The 21,178-nt window shown below is 37.1% G+C and overlaps 2 protein-coding genes and 1 pseudogene across 2 annotated transcripts; 2 read left to right on the top strand and 1 right to left on the bottom strand.

The window, feature by feature from the left end:
• Window positions 1–4,581: 4,581 nt before the first annotated feature.
• LOC137710884 (protein ABA DEFICIENT 4, chloroplastic-like) lies at window positions 4,582–7,668 on the top strand. The gene is made up of 6 exons (XM_068450039.1): window positions 4,582–4,864; window positions 5,341–5,569; window positions 6,444–6,544; window positions 6,856–6,984; window positions 7,079–7,167; window positions 7,247–7,668. Exons 1-6 carry the CDS (start codon window positions 4,823–4,825, stop codon window positions 7,398–7,400), a joined length of 744 nt encoding a protein of 247 aa, XP_068306140.1. The 5' UTR covers window positions 4,582–4,822; the 3' UTR covers window positions 7,401–7,668.
• Window positions 7,669–9,125: 1,457 nt separating this feature from the next.
• LOC137709941 (protein ABA DEFICIENT 4, chloroplastic-like) lies at window positions 9,126–10,941 on the top strand (annotated as a pseudogene).
• Window positions 10,942–12,039: 1,098 nt separating this feature from the next.
• Window positions 12,040–18,358, bottom strand: LOC137710601 (NAD-capped RNA hydrolase DXO1-like). The gene is made up of 13 exons (XM_068449670.1): window positions 17,824–18,358; window positions 17,047–17,291; window positions 16,603–16,668; window positions 16,410–16,488; window positions 16,185–16,264; window positions 16,065–16,088; window positions 15,499–15,623; window positions 14,110–14,323; window positions 13,953–14,009; window positions 13,607–13,653; window positions 13,217–13,301; window positions 12,958–13,021; window positions 12,040–12,387 (listed from the first exon to the last, which is right to left on the bottom strand). Exons 1-13 carry the CDS (start codon window positions 18,212–18,214, stop codon window positions 12,284–12,286), a joined length of 1,581 nt encoding a protein of 526 aa, XP_068305771.1. The 5' UTR covers window positions 18,215–18,358; the 3' UTR covers window positions 12,040–12,283.
• Window positions 18,359–21,178: the final 2,820 nt, after the last annotated feature.

Below are 21,178 nucleotides of genomic sequence, written 5' to 3'. Positions count from 1 at the left end.
TCTTCGATGAATTTGTTTTACTTTGGCGTTCATCTCATGATGAGTACTGTCAACTTATATTTCAACGTATGTCATGCATGCTTGCAGTATCGAATGGTACCACTAGGTTTATCCACTTTATTACGAGTATTGTAAGCATGGTTTATCGCTTAATATGTGAGGGAATATCTAATTTACTGATCAGTGAAAACGATGAGATGGAAGCCATCGGGCTTATCTCAAATTCTTTTTATTCGTGTGTAGAGATGGGAAGAAATTCCCATAGTTGTCCTTCTTAGGTTGTTGAGGATCTACTGGGGATGCGAATGGAAGGGGGCTAGTGTCACCATAGATTTCTTGTATAAACCACCTAGTACACGTGGAAACCATGATGACGTTTTGGTACTTGATGGTCAACTTACTCAGCGTATTATCTACCAGTTCGCAAAGACTATAATTTTGACCACTTGGTAGAATTTTTCATCCTAGACTTTGTTTGACTGACGTCTCAATTTACATCAATTGCGACCGTAATCCTATTTTCACCTCTTGGTCCTAGAAAGCATTATAGTCAACTTTGGGTTCATGTTTACCCTAAAACACCTATATCATTTCCAAACCAGAGAGACTATTCAGGAGAGCCACTTAGATCCGAAAGTTTTAGCCTGGACCATCAGGCATTCAATCACCCATTAACATCCTGTTGAGCAAATCATTACCATTGGTGTTTGTATATCCCTAAGTTTATCATTATAACAAGTTGTTGTGAAAGTTGGAATGGGGAAAAAGTTTGAGTTCCCGTTTATCAGATTACTTTAGACTACCACTCAAGTCGAGTCCGCATTCAACCATCTCGACTTGCCACCATAGAATCAAGTTAAGTACCTATACGTATTCTTGCATCAAAGCTACGCATGCACTTCAATTACCATATACTTTAGATTTGTTGGACTTGTTTTCACCCTTAAATTCGTGGGTGTTCACTTAGCCTTCTCGGCATAGCTGTTTGTTAAATCCGAGAGAGATTTTTTTCAATAAATTAGCTTGCTTAGGCATTGTGAATTACATTGTTCTGGTTCTCAGTGTATCATCACTTTTGTACCTCATCGTGATGCGCATTTCACTTCTAAGTTTTGTGAAGTTTTCGTGAAGGCCTTGAGTACTAAGTTGTTTGTCCTGTATCGCATTTTTATTCGTGGATTGTTAGACAGTCTGAACGAACTATCTAGACCTTGGAAGACATGTTGTGTTCTTTTGATTAGTGGTTTCTGAGTGATTAGATTTTGCACCAATCTTTTTGGAGTAGTTACGACAATAGTTTTTATTTGCAGTTTGAGTGTGGCACTATTTAAGACTTGGTATGATAGATTCTATTGGCAGGACTGGTTCGACAGTAGATTTTTGCGAATTGGTTTTTGGATGTTTGATTTTACGATTCGAGAAACTGTGTGCTTGTGTTGTTGTCGCCTTGGTGGTTGGACAAATTAGTATGTTTACACCCTTAGGAAATTACTACTTGTTTATTGACACAATAATGTGTTGTCGATATCGCGAGCGGCCAATTGTAATATCAATGACTTATTCGTTGGATTCATTAAGCAAGTGGGTAGGTAGACCAGTATACAATAGTTGTTACTATTTAGTTATTGTCAACCCAAAGACACATACCTGTTCTCGGAGTACGTGACGTTATGAATGCTTGGGCGAAACCCACTTTCATTTTCGATTTTGATTTTCAATACAAGTATTTTGATTTACCTTATATCAGTTATACATTGTATTTTTGACATTACAAATGTTTGGTTGAGTCATCTCCACTTTTAATGTTAAGTTATGTACGAGTTTTTTGACCTCTATGTTAGTACATATCTATTTTGACGTCATCATATTATATGTACATCATCATATTATATGTACATACTTTTGACCTTATGTTATTATATAATTTCAACATTATATCCTTATAAAGCATGTTTCTACTTTTATACTAATAAGGGAAGAAGGTATGAGCCTGGAGGCATCAAAGAAGAACCATTGCAACCCGCTGGTGATGGTGTGGCATATTCTCTTTAATGTAACCACTCTGACTTGATTTCTTCTTATATTTATATTCTTCGTCATATCTTCAAGTATTTACTTTTAGTAAGTTATTTCAAATTTCGGGATGAAATTTTCTTAACGGGGGTAGATTGTAACAACCCGTCCCAGAATTTACGGAACCGAAAGGCATTTTTGTAATTTCCACCTTGGGTTGAAAGATATTTTGTTAATGTTGCTTTTGTGGGTCTTAAACCATATGTCGTTGGGGCCCATTTCCTTTTTGGTTCCCCGACCCTCTCCTCTTTCTTCCTTTTTGTACCTGTGCCCTTTTCTCCCTCCTCACAACTCTCAGGTCCCTCTCATCTCTCCATCTCGTAAGTCTCTCTCTCTACACCTCACCTTTTATTTCCGAGCCACTAACAGCCAAACAACCACAACAACGACGGCAACACCACCACCATCACCCTCACTCTTTGCCTTCTTTTTCCCCTTCTCTGTGAAGCACAGAGACACCCATCAATGGCTGAGCACACCTACCTCGCCGGCCAGTTCTTGGTTTCTCCAACTAGGTAAGCCCCGGGCCATCCAAATGACTAGTTTTAGACGTTTTAGTTATGTTTTTGACCCTTGTACTTGGTTTGGAGGAAGATGGATGCGGAAATCTACTCGAGGAAACTTTCCCAGGTTCCGAAGAGGGACTCGTGGCTTCCAGGCTGTTTTCCAACCAACTCCAGCCACCTCTCGACCTCTTATTGGTATGAATATCTTCCTTGTTCCTTGGGCTTCATTTTGGTATTTTGCATGATAGGTTTTAGTTGGGTTTTGAGGTTGAATAGAGTTAGGAGAGCTTCGGCCTTCTTCTTCCTCGAAATGGCCAACCTGGCCTGGAAACGAGTCAAACTCGATCCACAAAACCTAAGCCGGCCCAACTCGTTGGGCCATGGAACTCAGCCCAATCGTCTAGGCCAACCCAATAACCTAGAAACCCAAACCCAGTTGCCTAGGCCCAACCTTGCGGCCTAAAACCCTTAGCCCAACCTAGCTGAACCGACCCATCCCAAAACCCTGGCCAACGCGTGGGTTTGCACGTAAGCGCCTATCTTGGCCGGCGCGTGAAGCACACGCACCTCTACCAGAGGTACTGTGCTCCGCCACTGTCTACAGTGGCCCTGGTAACTTTTCCGACCAACTTTCTAACGACCCAAATCGGCGCGTGGTCATCCGAGCTTCCGCCTCGTGGTGGCGCGTCGGGGTACCTAAGGTCCCCCCTTAGGTTTTTCGACATCATGAATATGTTTTTGATGTCTATTTTTCCAAATTCAATCGTTTTAGTATAGTTTTATTAATTGGTACCTTTATGTGCTTAGGTGCAATTGTTTATGGTGTTTTTGTCCTCTCTAGTTTGCACAGCTTTTCGACGGTAAAGTATCTATGAGTGGACCCCTTCTAAAATGCATGATTTTACTATTAGAAATGCATACATGAAAAGCATGATATAATGGCTAGGTTTTATTAAACGTTTATGAGTAAATTGGTTTCACACTTTATGAATTATGATGCTTTATCGACTTTACATTCTTTGTGGTATATCTGATTGATGATTATATACAAACTTATGAACATGATTTTATGATATGACGTTTTAGTTACTGAGCTCCGTTTTGAGATATATGGCTTTGGCCGAGCGTAGGCTGGTGTGTGTGTGCGCGCGTGCGTGCGTGTGTGTGTGTATGCCTTGTGCTACTACTACTAAGCACCCTATATATGATATATGTTTTATGAAAGGTTTTATGGCATGTTAGGGTTTTCGGAAAACCTATTACATATTATACTATTGAGTTTACATAAACTTTTGGGGGTTAGTACGTTGATGAATAATTGTTTCAGTATTACTTATATATCAACTTGATCCACTCATGCTCTCGTTTTGCGCTCCCTCATGACTTAGAATTGAGGCGTACAATCCCGACGTCAATGCACTCCCTCATCGGCATCTTTGAGTCCTCTCGGTGTAGGACCCATTCCTTTGCTCATTCAATTTTATATTTTTCCTTTTTAGTGTCTCGAATTAGTTGTATGCTTTGAACACGTTCCACAATTGCATACTCATTATAATTAAATTTACAAGTTTTATTTATGTCGGTTAATTGTTTCTAGTTCTCATGCATCATAATATGATTTCGTTACCTTCGGATGTCGGGCAGCACGTGTCAGAAAGTCTGACTATTTTTGGAATTGCTATAGCCATTCCATTCATTTCATTTAGATGAACAAGACATATTCTATCATAACTTGTTCCGATACATATAGCCCCAATACATCGAAGCTGATTGCCTATGGATAAAGAAATACAGTTTCAACATCAAAACAATAAAAACTAGAGCAAACATATAATAACAGATTCTAAATTGTAACCAAGCATTCCTTATTAAGAAAAATGACGGTGCGACATTATTTTATATTACAAATGTTACATTCGAAATTACTTGTCCTCTGTAACATAATTTAATGGTCGGTTGTCTTTAGAGAAATTTATTCAATTTTAAAATCGTTTAACTCCTCTCTCTCTCTCTCTCTCCCCCACAAGTCCCGAGCTTCGTATGTGTCCCGTTCTGTGCATCTCTCAGTGGAAACCAGGCTTACAGTAGTCTACTTTACTCACTCCAATGCCGAACTCAACTTCCCACGTTTTGTTTTGTTTTCTTTCCGAAGTTTCAGCGAAGGATCCCTTAAAAACCGAGTGAAATGAATCAGCCATTATTGTTGTTTTCCTGGGTTTTCTGGTCTCGCAACAAAACAAAACATGGCCCTCTCTTCTTCCTTTTCCCTCCCTTCCATTTCCAAGGTATTATCTTTTATTTCTCATATAGTTTCTTTGTAGTTTATAGATTTGTGCTAGTTTTTGATGAATTTATGATCCATTCGAAATGGGTAATCTCTAGTTTGGCATAGAGGTTGAAAAGTTATGTTTTTTTCTTTGGATTTGCGGTTTGGGTGCAGCAGAGATTGTTTCTCTTGGCCTTAATAACTCTTCTTCTTTTATTGCTGCTTATATAATTTCCAAATGGTATATATTAATTATATAGAAAATTAGAAATTAAAGCAATTTTTGTCACAGTTTAGAGCTCAGAGGGCTCATGAAAGTAAAATGCTGTGTGAACTTGATGGGTTACTTTGCTCGAATAATTTTTATTGTGCTTCTGGTGCTGTCAATACTTGTAATGTCCAAGAATTATTGGCCGATTCATAACGTGTTTAGTTACTCGGTATGATCTTGTGATTTGGGAACTTCTCTTACAATTGAACTTCCGTTTCTTGTAGATTGACCACGCTAAGAAGACGTTAAGACCTTGGAGTAATGATGGAAGCAAACAAAGGTTCGATTTTCCACTCACAAGTGGCAAAACTGAACTGTTTGGTCATCAGCTTGTGACAGTAGGAGCTCACTTACACAAGAGCTGGAGTTTTTTGGGAGGTTTGAGAGTTACTATGAGACCAAGGCATGAGAGTATCGTTCCACTTCGAAAAATCTCTCGAGTATATGCGTCATGTGATCCCCTCTGCCACTTTATTTCCTTTTAGTCATGTATATTAACATCATTTTACGTGGCTTATTAAATTTTTGCATATCTTGCAAAGTCCGAAAGTAGTTTTATGCATGTTAGTAACTTGTTTATTACTTCAGACATTTCTTCTAGTAACAGATTCCTAACAGAGGTATTTGAGGTACAAATTTAGGATAAAGATTCGCAAGTATCTCATGCTAAGCCTAAGTCCAACAAAACTATGAAAATTGAAAAGTCTGTAGCATGTTTTGGGTGAAGCCGTTGATATACCCCATATGTGCAGAACGATGTAGGGATATGAACAAAAAAGCTGTAACTTAGAGACCACCAGGTTTTAGCTGCTGAATGGTTTTTTAAGATCACTGTGAATATCCTGCTTGCCAAACTGACTAGATCAAGGTCAACCAAACATTAGAAACACTTGATAACTCTTTCTGCCAATGTTCTTGTCACTTGTACTTCTTGTTCTATGTTGCATGTGACTGCAATATCCAGTTCTACAAGGCCCTTCCATATAATTTAATTGGGGATTTCGTTGTTCTCGTTCTATTGTGTTGGCTGTTGGGTACATATGGTATTAACACTTTCGCCCTACCTTTTAAGTTTATTGTTCTCTCTTTCGGAAACTCCTGTAATAATTTCTGTAAATAGTTACTAATAGCGGTGTCATATGGTGCATGCAAGTTTGATAACTTCTGGAATTGAAAAATCTTTTAGCCATTTCATGTTCTTGTGATCCAGATGTTTGCTGTCACGCCCCTCATGTTACTGTGAGGATAAGGGGATGAGAGGACTGGAGGTAGGCTTAGTTTCAAATATTACTGATAAAATAAGCTCAATGTTCTTTTTGTTTTACAGGGTTGGCAAGTTCTCAAATGGCTAGCACTGCTTTTACTGTCGGAACAACCTCAGTTCTCCCATTCTATGCCCTCATGGTTCTGGCACCTAAAGCTGAACTAGTATGTTTCTGTATTTATTTCAGTCCTCTGATTTCCATTCAATGTATCAGTTTTCGTTCAACGTGTAGATTAATTATCATAGTTGTCGTATATATTTGAAAGCTGTCAGTCGTGTGTGTGTTTTTTCCCTCAAATCACATCTCTTTTCCTGAAAGACATGGTTGTACTGATGGCATATTTCATGTCAAATTGAGTCTTTATTACCCAAATTTTCCTCAACTCTTATCTCGGTAGGTTGAAAACCCCACTTTTTCATGGTTTGCTGAACTTAAACTGATGCACCTAATTATTTCTACTCACGTAAAACGCAGACGAAAATTTCCATGGAAAGTAGCATACCGTATATCGTGCTGGGAGTTCTCTATGCCTATCTACTGTACCTCTCTTGGACTCCTGAAACGCTACAGTTGATTTTTGCAAGTAAATACTGGCTTCCTGAGGTATGTATTAGCACATATACATTCAGTTCCGATACGCTATGAAAATGTCTTCATACGAAACTCTTCTTTTTCTGCCTATCTACTATATGTGCAGCTGCCGGGTATTGGAAGGATGTTCTCGAATGAGATGACATTAGCTTCTGCTTGGATTCACTTGTTGGTTGTGGATCTCTTTGCTGCAAGGTAGCTCTTTTCCTCTCACTTTGCTGTGTCTATGTCTGTGAGTTTCTCGGTTCTAACACTCGCGCGTTCATTTTTCCAGACAGGTTTTTCGTGATGGACTGGACAACGAAATTGAAACGCGACATTCAGTTTCTCTTTGCCTCTTTTTCTGTCCCGTTGGAATCGTTGCTCATGTCATTACCAAAGCACTGACTAAAAATGCTGGAAGTTCCGGCACACGTAATATGCATTGACAATTGAAAATTTTCCGCAACAATCAAGATTTTTCGGAAGTTGAAAAGAAAACCCTGATTTGAATGAATGAACGCATGAAGATTCTTATGTTCGTCGGCAATTTACAAATATGTTGTTCTCGTTGAAAGCACTTATATCATACTATCTTTGATCAAATACATTGACAAGTCATTCATTTTTTTTATTTTTGGTGGTTTGCATCACTAACAGGCGGATCTATGTATTATTACTTTTGATTTCACAAGGAGAGAGCTAAAATTCTACTATGCTCCAGTCTATTATACACCTGAAATTTCGGCTCTTGGATCCTGGTCATTAGACTATTGACCACAGATCTAATGAAAGTAACACAACATGCATACGCTAATGAAATTAACGTAACATGCTTACACTAATGAAAGTAACATAACATGCATACAGCAAAATGGGCTTGCTTGGTGAATCATAATGAAAGTCGTGAACAGGCAGATGGGGAAATATAGAGTTTCTAACTTACTAAGGTCTAAGAATATATGGCCGTGGTGGTGGTGGTGGTGGTGGTGGCGGCGGCGGACATTGCTCCGGTGGTGGCAAGAAATGAATAGGAACATTAGGTTTCGGTTGCGGTGGCGGTGGAGACCACTCTGGTCGTGGTAGGAAATGAAATGGAACATTAGATTTCGGTGACGGCGGCGGTGATCTCCTGTAGGCTCTTCTTGATACTACCTTAAATTCACCCATGGGAAGGCCAGAAAAACCTTGAGGAGCGGCCGTCGCGGTTGCCATGTAACTGGACTGCGACATTACTACTAGCAGTTGTAGTCCATGAATGAACAAGAAGGTTAGAAAACTTGGATTGACAAGCATTTTTGTGCTTCCCTGTTTCCGACATAGAGTTGGGAGGAGAGTCATGACTCATAGAGGATTGATGTTTCTTTGGATAAATAAGCATTGATTTCCTATTGTTTGCTTCTTTCAAAAAATAATATTATTATAATACATATACTCTCTATCTCTAATATACATGATAGAATTCACCTCAAACCGGAATTATCATCCCGAATCTCAAACCCATTCTTTGTATATAAAGCCAAAGAGAAGGCAGCAGAATTGCTACCCCGAATTTCAAATGAAATTCTACATTAAAATTATCTAAACTACAAAAAAAAAGATTCAAACTTAAATGCAAAGTAGTGGAGCACACTGCTCTAACCAACTTAACTAAGCTCATTTATATTTATGTGCAGGACAAGTTGAGTAATATGTCTCACCCTTTTTTCATTTTTCTCGTCATCTTATTCTTTCCACTGAAGCTTCTACTAATCAAACATTAATCCTTGGATTTGTTTCTTGTGAAACAAGTTAATTAATTTTGATCATTTTACTTGCTAGCTCTGCCACTCTTCGTAATATCACAATTGCTCTCACGTGATACTCTCTAAAGCACTCGTGAAGACACCAAAGGGTTTTGTTAACAGGTAGTTTATATAGGATAGAAACGATGCTGTTTTGATGGAAAACATTAGCGTTTCCCACCGTACGATTTAACCGGACGGCTAAGATGGGGTACAGAAAAAGTTCCGGAGAGAATCCGAGTCCCTCATAATTTATATTAAGTCGAGTAATTTGGATACATCTATGCATTGACAGTAATGTAAAAAGTTGTAAATAACTTTTAGCCATTTCATGTTCTTGTGATCCATACGTTTGCTGTCACGCCCCGCATGTTGGTGCGAGGATAAGGGATGGAAGGGCTGGAGCTAAGCTTAGTTTCAAATATTACTGATAAAATTGCTAGCACTGATTTTACTTTCGGAACAACTGCAGTTCTCCCGTTCTATGCCCTCATTCATGGCTCTGGCTCCTAAAGCTGAACTAGTATGTTTCTGTATTTACTTCAGTCCTCTGATTCTCATTCAATGTATCAATTTTCGTTCAACTTGTAGATTAATTATCATAATCGTCGTATATATTTGAAAGCTGTTATATGAACGTATTCACTATTCAGTTGTGTGTGTTTTTTTTCCCCAAATCGTTACATCTCTTTCGCCGAAATACATGGTTGTAGTGATGGGCCGATGGCATATTTCATCTCAAGTTGAGTCTTTACGACTTTAAATTTCCTCGATCTGTTATCTTGGTAGGTTGAAAATCCCCTCTTTTTTTTTTCATGGTTTGCTGAACTTAAACTGACGTACCTAATTATTTGAACTCATGGAAATGCAGATGAAAATTTCCATTGAAAGTAGCATCCCGTATATCGTGCTGGGAATTCTCTATGCCTATCTACTATACCTCTATTGGACTCCTAGAACGCTACAGTTGATTTTTGCAAGTAAATACTGGCTTCCTGAGGTATGTATTAGCACATATACATTCAGTTCTGATAAGTTATGAAAATGTCGTTATACGAAACTCTTTTTTTTTTTTCTGCCTATCTACTATATGTGCAGCTGCCTGGTATGGGAAGGATGTTTTCGAATGAGATGACATTAGCTTCTGCTTGGATTCACTTGTTGGTTGTGGATCTATTTGCTGCACGGCAGCTCTTTTCCTCTCACTTTGCTGTGTCTGTGTCCGTGAGTTTCTCGGTTCTAACACTCGCGCATTCATTTTTCCAGGCAGGTTTTTCGCGATGGACTGGACAACGAAATTGAGACGCGACATTCAGTTTCTCTTTGCCTCTTTTTCTGTCCCGTTGGAATCGTTACTCATGTCATTACCAAAGCACTGACTAAAAGTGCTGGAAATTCCGTCACACGTAATTTGCATTGACAATTGAAATTGTTCCGCAACAATCAGGTTTTTCGGATGTTGAAAAGAAAACCCTGATTTGAATGAATGAACGGATGAAGATTCTTGTGTTCGTCGGCAATTTACAAATATGGTGTTCTTTTTGAAAGCACAGATCTCATACTATCTTTGATCAAATACATTGACAAGTCATTCATTTTTTGTGGTTTGCAACATTAAAAGGCGGATGCATATATTATTACTTTTGATTTCATGAGGAGAGCAAAAATTCTACTATGCTCCGATTTATCATATACACTTGACTTTTCGACTGTGAGATCTTGATTATTGAATTCTTGACCACGGAAATAAGGAAAGTAACATAACATGCATAAACTAACGAAAAGAAAGTAAAATAACATGCATACAGCAAAATGGACATTGCATGATGAACCATGAACAGGCAGATGGGGAAATATAGAGTTTCTAAGATATCGTGTAGACTTTTCTTGATACTACCTTAAATTCATGGCTGTTGTTGTGGCGGCGGCGGCGGGTATCGCTCCGGTGGTGGCCAGAAATGAGATGGAACGTTAGATTTTGGTGACGGCGGCCGCGATCCCGTGTAGACTCTTCTTGATACTACTGTAAATTCATCCGTGTGAAGGCCAGAAAAATCTTGAGGAGTGGCCGTGGCGGTCGCCACGTATCTGGACTCTGACATTACTACTAGCAGATGTAGTATTAGTCCATGAATGAACAAGAAGGTAAGAAAACTTGAATTGGCAAGCATTTTTGTGCTTCCCTGTTTCCGACTGAAAGTTGGGAGGAGAGTCATAACTCATAAGTAGGAGATTGATGTTTCTTGGGACAACATTTACTATTACCACGCGTTTTTTTTTGGTCGGTCGACATGTACTACCCTATCTCTAAGATAAGTGGGTCAACAGATACGGAAAAGGATCCTCCCCAGATTCCGAGTGAGGATCTTAGGAATCAAGTAATTTTGACCGTTCACCACAAATCAAACGGTTATAAATTCATATTTTTATTTTATTTATAGGGATGTGCTATTCACACATTCGTTTTTACTTCTCATACTTCCCTTGTTAATTTCTGCCTTTTGATCTTCTTTAATTCAATTGATCTGATGATCATAAATTAAGAGGATATGTATGAAGTAAAAAAAAGTGTGTGGATAGCACACCTCTATTTATATTTTAACAAAAATTAGGTCCCACCAACCCCCTAACTTTCTCCTCCTCAATCTGGAGTAGGATTTTCTCTCCTCCTAATCTATCTTCCCCTTCCCTCCCTTACTATTTAAACGGTTACGATTAAATCACGTTAACATCTTGTTTTGATTTTTGGGTGAAGTGCTGATTTAGTCCCTGAACTATCACCTTAGTGAAAATTAGGTCTCTGAATTATTTTTTGGATAAAATAAGTCCCTAAATTCATTAAAAATTGCTAATTTCATCCCTACTATTATATTCAAAACTATTTTATCCAATTTTTGGTCAAATGAAGTCACTTCACACACTTTAGAGTGTAATACCGTCCTTTTCTCTCCTATATGCCCTTAACATTTCATATAGGTTGCGAATCTTATGTCTAATTTACTCTCCAAAGTTAACTCTATACACTATTTCTTTATAAAAATATTACCAATCTATCTTCCAATGTATATCATATGCAAGTAACATGACTTAAATTGACAGAAAGTTGAATATAGTAACTTTAAATCTAATATTAGGGATGTAATTGGCAGATTTTTATAATTCAGTGACTGATTTTGTTGAAAAAAAAATAGTTTAGAGATCTAATTTTCCCTCAGGTGATAATTCAGGAATTAAATTGGTAATTCACCCTTTTTTGAAAAAAAAAAAAAGTTGTAGATAACAGCATGTATGATACCGAAAGATGTTGGTAAACTAATAAAGCAGAATGAAAACAAGAAACAGAGGTTCATTTACACAATTCTCTCGACTGGTGGTGATCTCGGCCGCATGACAATCGTATGAGCCATTCGACTACTATGAAATCCGAAAAGAAAGACAAACAGCAATGTTGGGGATAACAGTGCATTTTATGCCTCAAGGAGGTACAAGCAATTTGAAGCAAAAACGACTGGGAAAATAGGGTTAATACGGGGTGCGTCACTAAACGTCTACAATTGCTGAACATGGTTAGTAATTTCTTCTGGGCAAGATTGGGCTTGTAAGAGCTCCAAACGTTGGTAAGGATGAGTAAACTGCAATATGTAATCTTCATCTGTAAAAATTAGCACATTTATTAAACAAGCGCACCGTCTGACTGCTGAGGAAAACATTGTCTACGTTCAACAGAAATCTGAATCTGACTACTTCAGCTACGAAAAGCTATTATAAGTGAATTACTGTAAATACGATCAGTTTTATAGAATATATAACACACTCATGTGGTAGCGATGTGTTAACCGTTATAAATATAGTTGTAATGTTTCGCATGCCAGTTGCAGGAGTACAAGTTAAGCATTGACCTCAAAAGTTATACGCAAGCTGCTTTTGCAATTGTTTTAGAAATCTTTTTATCTTTTAACTAAAGAGTGGAGGAAGAGGAAAGAAATGAGAGAGACAAAGGAAGAACAGAAAGAACTAAACCTAGAAACAATTTAATATTGCTTTCAGTTTTCATTTTTCGTAACCATCATGTTTTCCTCATCTTCTCTCAAATTTCCTTCTCCTATCTCTTTCTTCAATTAAGAAAGGGAGTAGAGAATCATGTTCTTTTCTGCACTTTTTCTAATTGAATGGGAAACCAATGAAGCTGAAGGGAAAACAGAGACAAAGATTTCAAACTCACTGTCTTTTACGGTCCCATAGAGCCAGCATAATACCTCATCAGCAAATGCCAAGCAAACTCCTCCCTGCCAACCAGGTTCATTAGAAGTGACAACCAGTTTCATTAAAAGTGACAGATAGAACATTTATTCAGCACAAGCATGAGCGATAAACTTCACAAACACTAAGATCGATAAATTAATTTTTTTTCAGTGTAACGGGTAGGAAGGTGGTTGGTTGTATGCTCAGAAACCATTTGCATCACAGAAAACAAAATATACCTGCCAGTAGTTCTTCATTTTCACTCTTTGCGTTATATCTTTGGTTCTTAGTCTCTCTGTGCGGACAAGTTGACCTGCATCGTTCCTGTAAAAAGGGAATATATTTATATATAAATTGTGTAGAGTAGCAAATGTAAGAGCTACCACAAAAACTCTTCCCGGAACAAGCAACTGCACAGTGGAATATATAATACATGTGTTTCTATGAATTTAAGTTATTTATGTCAACTATACAAATTACCATTCTTTTGCACCTTTTAATACGCATAAGCTATCCAAGCCATGTTGAAAAAATTTTGATGTACACAGTTAATGGTCTACCCAGTAAGAAAGTGACAAGCTTAAGTACCAATTTCGAAAGTAAAAGGCTTAAGTAGCAATTTGGATTACCTAAATCCGATGACAATATAGGGAACACCTGCTAAGAATGATTGAATCTGCACCAAATATAAGAGAAATGTTAACTCATTTATAATCACAGATTTTACAGAAGCCTGACGAAAATATAAAAGACAGGTTCACTCCTTTACCCCCAAAAAAAAAAAAAAAAAAAAAAAAAAAAAAACAGATGCTTTGAAATATAAATAGGAAAAGGACTAGAGACAATGACAACCAATTCCTTGAGAAAACTAGATAAGACTGAAGTACAATCTAAATTCTACCATTTTGCATGTCAATCGCTAACAAAAGCTATTGAAGACCGTGTGTGTTTTTAGGTAAGAAAACAGTAATGTACCCAAAACTTGAGGAGCTTCTCTTTCTCAAATTCATACTCTATTTTATGGTTGTCCAACTGCACAATTGAATGAGAAACTTACGGTCAGTTACATAAGAAAGCTCCGAGAAGAAAAAGAGTTGCATGTACAGGAGAGTGAAGAAAAACAAATGTCAACCTCACGGCTTGTCTTTAATTCCACATAAAACCTCCTTCCATCATCAGTCGAGTCGCAGCAATCCATTTCAGCACCCATAAGAATGCGATGAGCCCCTAATTTTGTTTTGATCACAGAACAGTATTCAACATTGGCATCAACATGATGTATCCCTCCATCACCTCTTCCTGGATCTTCAGTGGCAAGACTCTCAAAACAATACCCCCAGTAACACCTGAGTTGAAAGGATAACATTGCATAAAGCACGCCTGAAAATGAAAATAAGCAATAATAGAAAGATGCATATCTAAGCATGCTTAGCCCTCTTGAACCAGTTAGATGAAGAACAACAAAATATCAGTTACAATTAGCTGCTAAGGTATCAATTAAAACCAATGTTTTAAAAGGCTCGCCTCAGGTTTTGCCTAGGCGCCCTATGAGGCTGGGCTTGAGGGTTGCCGCCTCTGTTTTGAGGGAGTGGGCGGAAGGCGTCGCCGGAGCTGCCTAGGTGCGCCTCAAGGGATTTTTTTTTTTTTTTTTTTTTTTTTTTTTTTAACTCCCAAACCCAAATTTTGGGGAGGGTTTTAACTGCCTCATACCTCTTCCTTCCACTATTGTCTATCTGCCTTTTTTTTTCTGATTTTTATCTTTTTATATAATGAATGTGTGTGTTGTCTGCGTGCATTGTTATATGTGTGCTCATTGTGCTTTTCATCCTCTATTATATATATATATATATATATATGTGTGTGTGTGTGTGTGTGTGTGTATATGTGTATATGTATTTATAATATATGTGTGTGCTCAGGGTAATTATTGATTAATTATCTTCTTCTTTTTTTTAATATAATATATGTGTACGTTTAGTGTATATATTAAAAAATTTAGGTCCCGTGAGGCTTCGCCTCATGCCTAGGCTGGGCTATCCCTCAAACGCCTCGCCCAAGCCTCACGCTTTCAATACATTGATTAAAACACAAATATATCTCCCACAATCTAGATGACAGGAAGCATTTATGCCCAACTTCAATGAAGTAAATCATATACCTTATGAAATCACTTCTGCATCTGCTCTATATTACATCTCATTACCATATTAAATTCAAGAATAGCAACACGTTGAGCTTTGACAATCCTTATCAAATTTCCCGTTCTTTCATAATGAAAATCGAAATTGTTGGCTGTTACTCTATCCTTCAGGTACAACTTGAGAAGAAGGGTTTGAAAACATTGATATTCATTAATAAATCTATTTCTTAAGCAGAAGAATTCCATTGATTAAAGCAATAAGCAATTCCAATAACTCCATTAAACATACAAGGGAAGCAATTCCAAATGCTCCAAGAACATAGTCATTGCCATCCTAGAAAGACCATACGAATTTTTAAAGAATAAATCAAAGTCCAGTACCTTCTTCGATCCAACTCAGTCTGTGGCCTTTCAGGTAGTTTATGCACATCAAGATAGACAACCCCATTCCTTTTATGCACTCCCATCTCCCAAGGATCCCTTTTATTATAAAAAGTGGCCAATATCTACAGGAAAAAAAAAAAAAAAAAAAAAAAAAAACGAGAAGCATATGAAATACAACACAACAAAAGACCTGTTAGCTAGTCCAACAAATACCACAGCTTAAAATATTACACTAATAACCAATCAGCTGAAGTACTCTACAGCATTGTGTCTCTAGTATGTTTCTTGGGAGTATTGCCCCTTTCTTCATTTATTTGTATCACTAAGTGTGCATAAAGATAATTATAATTTGAGTATCCATTAAAAAGCAGTCATTAGAGGCCTACAGCTGCTCATTAAATTGGTTTAAGCATTCAACTGCTAGAATCTATACCCTCTTATCCAAAATCACTCCACATCTACACACCATATGATAACTAATCCATGGTTCATCAATGATATCCATTCAAACTAATATAGGAAATTATCTTCAGAACAAATTACGGAAAGGTACTAAGAAATACCTTATTAAGATTGTTGCGATAAGTCTGTCAAAGAGAAAAAGATGTCAAACAAATTAGTAGTCAATAACCCATATGGAAAAATTATAAATGAGAAAACAATAAGTGTAATACGCTTCGCACCACAAAATGAATGTTTTGAAGTGGAATATTCTTGTCTCTTATGCAGCCGAGAAGGTCACCAAAACCTTGAGAGCCCAAATCTGGTTCAGACAAATAAAAAAAAACACATAAATTCTCCCGCAAAAATCAGATCTCGTATGCAAAAAACCACAAAGAAACATATAAACTAACTCCAATACACATATTATAAATCTAAAAAAATATTTATTTTAACACAAAACATACCTTTCTTCGCAATAAAAGTATCATAACCTTCATTCAGATCTCTTCCAATTTCTTCAGTAATAAGACGCTTGAAAAGCCTCTAATGTGGATGACAGAACAACATGAATTAGTTAGTGATTAGTGTGCACTGCATATACAAGAGAAACCTACCAAAAGAACAGACCATTCAGAAAGTAAGCTACAATATGCTTACCAAACTGGTCTCGTCAAAGCTGACATCTCCACCTTCTACCCGACTATAGCAAGCAAGCTCACAGGGCTAATGGGTAAAATTATTAAATTATTGAAGAGAAAAAACAACTAACGTACTCATAATGCACCAGTCAATTGACAAGACCGACTTATGAACATGTGGATTAAATCCCTGATCAACAAGTAAATTTACCGAACTGCCACGGATATATATGACTAATGCTGCTTGCATCAGTTAAACCAAAAGCCAATGTAACACTTTAAAGAAATTATTTTATACAAAGGGAATAAACTAAGTCGTCCAAAATTTAGCTATATCAGTAAAAATATAAGATCTATATTTTGTGATATTTATCCATGCACCCTTGATAAGTCAACCATAGAAGCACTTGACTTGAAATGAGAGAGAAAAGGTAGCATAGAAATTAATGATTATTAGACATACTTCCTGAAATGCAACGGCCTTTCTTGACAGTGTTTCTTCGCTCTTTGAAAGTAGTCTTAGTTCCGAGACAAAACGTTCATCGCGATAACCATTTGAGCCACCATATCCAAAATTTTGTCTCTGCTGAAAAGGTCCACCTCGACCAAGGATGCCTGCACCTCTATCATTTGGACGTCCAGATGGCCAACGACCACGCCCTGAATTCCCTCTACCCTGATTATTCATATTGCGTATGACAGGCAATACTGCCAAGAAAATGTTAGATGAGTATGGGGTTTCAACGTACAGCAATCCAAAGGGAGTATCAAACTAAGCATTTTAGCTGAAACGTCAAAAGCTCATATCATAGTAACAAGTTCAACCTACAAGTATCTAAACATTAACCCCTCCCAGCATATGCAACACTGCAAGACGAAGGAACGCTAGTAGAAACAAAATTACAGTCACAAAACCAAAAAAGAAAATTACTAAAACAAATTACAGAAACAAATAAAAACCAGGGAAAAAATAAAAAGTGCGTGGGAAACAAACATGTAAAACACCAATCAAAGAAGGCCAATTGGGTAAGCCAGAAAACCCATCAATGAAACAACCAAATCAGAAAAATGCAAGATACCCATCAAAGAAATTCAGTTGGGCAAAGCTACAAATATCATGAATTTAACCCAATAAGCACCAAAATCACCAAAATGCTGAGTACCCATTTCTCAACACAACAAAAACACCAAAAAATACTATACCACAACACATATAAAAGGCCATGAAAAAGGTAATTACCAGGAATAGGGAAAGGACTAGTAGCAGGGGTTTTACAGTAATCTTCGTTGTCAGAGCCAAACAGATCCTTGTCGTCCTCCCCAAAATAACCCATATTGCTATACTCATTGTCGTCGGTTGCGGCATTTGAATAATCAGCCTCTTCGCCATTCTCTACCTCTTCTTCCCCACCACCAGCGCCGCCGCCACTGCTTGCGCTCGGGCTATTCCCACTGCTGGACTCGCCTCCTTCGTTGGATGAAGAAGAAGCCGATGAGGACAAAGATGAGGACGAAGACGACGATGAGGAGGAGGACGGTGAGGATGAACGGGCCCCATCTTGTTTATTACCGTCGTCGTCGTCGTCGTAGTCTGGCCCGAAGATATTTTTGTGGTGTTCTGAAAAATCCATCCGGTGGGGTGCGGGGAGGGGGGACCGAGCTGGAAACTGGATGTGGGAGATTGAGTTCGTGTGCAACGTAACTCGGTTTTCTGCAGGGACGAGAGGGAAGGGTATTCCGAGTCCACCCGGTGAGCGGGCTCAATACTTAACTTTTAATCCGACTATCTTGCTCCTTTGGAAAATTACATTTAAACACCTTAATTATGTGACATAACAAATTCATACTTTATTTTTTTTAACAGCACAATATCATACATTAATTACGAATTCGTTGTAATGTCATACTTCTATTACATAATTTGTTAAATTGATTGTAGTGATGACGTGCCAAATATAAAGTTTACATTTTTAATACAAATGTCGATGCAAATCCATAACACCTCACAACTTGAAGATCAATTCAAATATAAAATACGACTCAAATTGAATTTAGGAAGTTTATGATCTAGTAGCTGTAAGATCAGTGTTTTACCTCTCACTAAAAATGTTACACAAACCAAAAGGGCTACAAGTCATTAAGTCTTAATGCTGAGAGAGAAAACAGCAACCTTTAGAACATGTGACTTCAAATCAACCAATTCACTATCCAAATGCAAATTATGTAACTCCAACTCAAGAGAAATGTGCATAAAGCCACTAAGACAAACCGAAAAATAAACAAAAAGCATGTCATGACAAATCATCAAGAGAACTTCAAAGGTGAAATTTTTCTACCTAATAAAAATATCAATAAAGACTGGAAGTCAACATTTGGAGTCATTTGTTAAGGTACAATTAACCCATGTCACAATAAGTGAGAAAACCAGTGTAAAATCCTGCTCACCTGATCATACAAAAGCATAAGATTATCCATAACTAAATACAAAAATTTTAACTTCTATAGTTTCAACATTTCATCTTCAAATTGTGGAGTGTCATTTTCTTCCTTTTTCTATTACTTGGTGACCTGAATGAGAATTGACTAGGTGGATATCACGAAAAGTTGCAAATGAATCATTCGATGTCCCTTCAATTGACTCAAAGCCCCCTTTCAAACATAATTGGAAAAGTTTCTCCACCTTTGGATCCATCTCATAACTTAATGAGAGATTTGGGGTCTAAGATGAACTCTTAAAAAACAATCTTGCCTTCAAGCATGCTCACAACTATAGATATGGTATCCTAAGCTTTGAAGTGGAATTACAGCAATGGAGAGCCACATTGATTATAGTCATCGTCTCTTAATTGTTGAATTCCGAGCCCAACTTTAGATCCATTAGGTTCATTAATTTTCTTTCCAAATTTAGAACATGTGCCTACAAAACATGAAAGGAACAAAAGAAAAATAACTTAGCTATCTTAAAAAATAACGTGAACTTTCAACAAAGAAGAATATAAAAAAGCCTTATATCTAGTGGTAAACAACATCAACAAAAATCACAATTAAAGTCCAATTAAGAAGTTACTCTCAATCAAGAATATAAAATCCTTCTGCATTTGTCTGCTGAGTTGATTTCTTCTTCCCACTAATAATCTCTAGTAGAATAATTCCAAAACTGTAAACATCTTCTCTATCAGTCAGATGGGCCCAAATTGCATATTTTGGTGTCATGTTTCATTTGCAAAGTCATGAAATCAAGACATCAATACAATAGTTACAAAAATACGTCATAATATAACTATATTGTAAGATTAAATATAAGAAGTTAAAACATAGGGACTCACAAAGTTCTAGCAGCATAGGTGTTTATATGTGTTTTATCCTCTTTGGCAAGTTTGGCCAATCCAAAGTTTGATATCTTTGGGTTAAGATGTCTATCAACCAACACGTTAGTAGTCTTGATATCTCTATGAATAATCTTCATGCTTGATTCCTCATGAAGGTAACCAAACATTTTGCTATACCAACATATATCTTATGCCTAGTTGGCCAATCCAACTTCAACTAACTTTCTTCTAGCCTTTCAGTTTGTTAAGTTAATCAAAATCAATCATAATAATTTGTGAATAAAATATCTTATACCACATGCATGGACCAATGAAAATGTAGGCATACAAAAGTGATATTTATCAAACAAAGGATGAGAAACGCTATTACTTTCCGTAAACTCATATACAAGATATATTTGACTTCCTTCAATACAACATCCATATAGGTTTACAAGATGAAGGTATTGCAAAGCAGAAATCATGCCTATCTCATTCACAAATTCACGATTTCCTTGCTTTGATTTGGAAGAAAGCTGCTTAACATCTATCATGGTTCCATCTACTAGGATGCATGCATTTGACTAAGATAGTTAAAACGAATCTATTCACTAGGGAGAAATTAACCACAATTGGGACTATTATTAATCAAATTAGGAAAGAACTTATTGGTTTTGAAAAATACATTATAAACAAAACCAAAACCATCTTTGAGCTGGAAATTGAATGTGAGAGATTGAGTTCATATGAAAGATGACTCAGTTTTCAGTTGGGACGAGAGGGAGGGGTATTAGGAGTCCACCCAGTGAGCGGGCTCAAAACCTAACTTTTAAATTTCTTTTTGGGAAATTACATTTTACCACCTTAATTAGGTGACATAACAAACTCATACATCATCTTTTAAGCATCACAATGCCATACATCAATTTACGAATTTGTTGAAATGTAAGACCTTTGTTTTCTGTTAAATTGAACGATAAGTGAAAGCGTGTCAAATCTAGAGTTTACATTTTTAGTACAAATGTTGACGCAAACCCAGGAAACCTCCCATCTTGAAGATCAATTCCAATATAATATACAACTCAAATTGAATTTAGCAAGTTTACAATCATAAGTTAGTAGTTGTAAGATCCAGTGTTTAACCTCTCACTAAACCTGTTACACATATTAAGGGGCTACAAGTCACTAAGTCTTAAGGCTGAGAGAGAAAACAACAAACTTTAGAACATGTGACATCAAACCAACCAGATCACTATCCAAATCCAAACTATGTATCTCGAACTCAAA

This window comes from Pyrus communis, chromosome 12, assembly GCF_963583255.1.
Source record: "Pyrus communis chromosome 12, drPyrComm1.1, whole genome shotgun sequence".
Taxonomy (NCBI): Eukaryota; Viridiplantae; Streptophyta; class Magnoliopsida; order Rosales; family Rosaceae; genus Pyrus; species Pyrus communis.
Note: the sequence above shows the minus strand (reverse complement) of the source record. Positions and strands in the feature narration are given on the sequence as shown.

Coding starts and splice junctions, on each gene's coding strand:
- LOC137710601 (XM_068449670.1), bottom strand. CDS start 18,214: ATGGATTTTTCAGAACACCACAAAAATATCTTCGGGCCAGACTACGAC. Junction 16,489..16,602: donor GCTTTGACGAGACCAGTTTG/GTAAGCATATTG, acceptor CATCCACATTAG/AGGCTTTTCAAGCGTCTTAT. Junction 16,089..16,184: donor TTCAAAACATTCATTTTGTG/GTGCGAAGCGTA, acceptor TCTCTTTGACAG/ACTTATCGCAACAATCTTAA.
- LOC137710884 (XM_068450039.1), top strand. CDS start 4,823: ATGGCCCTCTCTTCTTCCTTTTCCCTCCCTTCCATTTCCAAG. Junction 5,570..6,443: donor CTCTCGAGTATATGCGTCAT/GTGATCCCCTCT, acceptor TTTGTTTTACAG/GGTTGGCAAGTTCTCAAATG. Junction 6,545..6,855: donor TGGCACCTAAAGCTGAACTA/GTATGTTTCTGT, acceptor CGTAAAACGCAG/ACGAAAATTTCCATGGAAAG.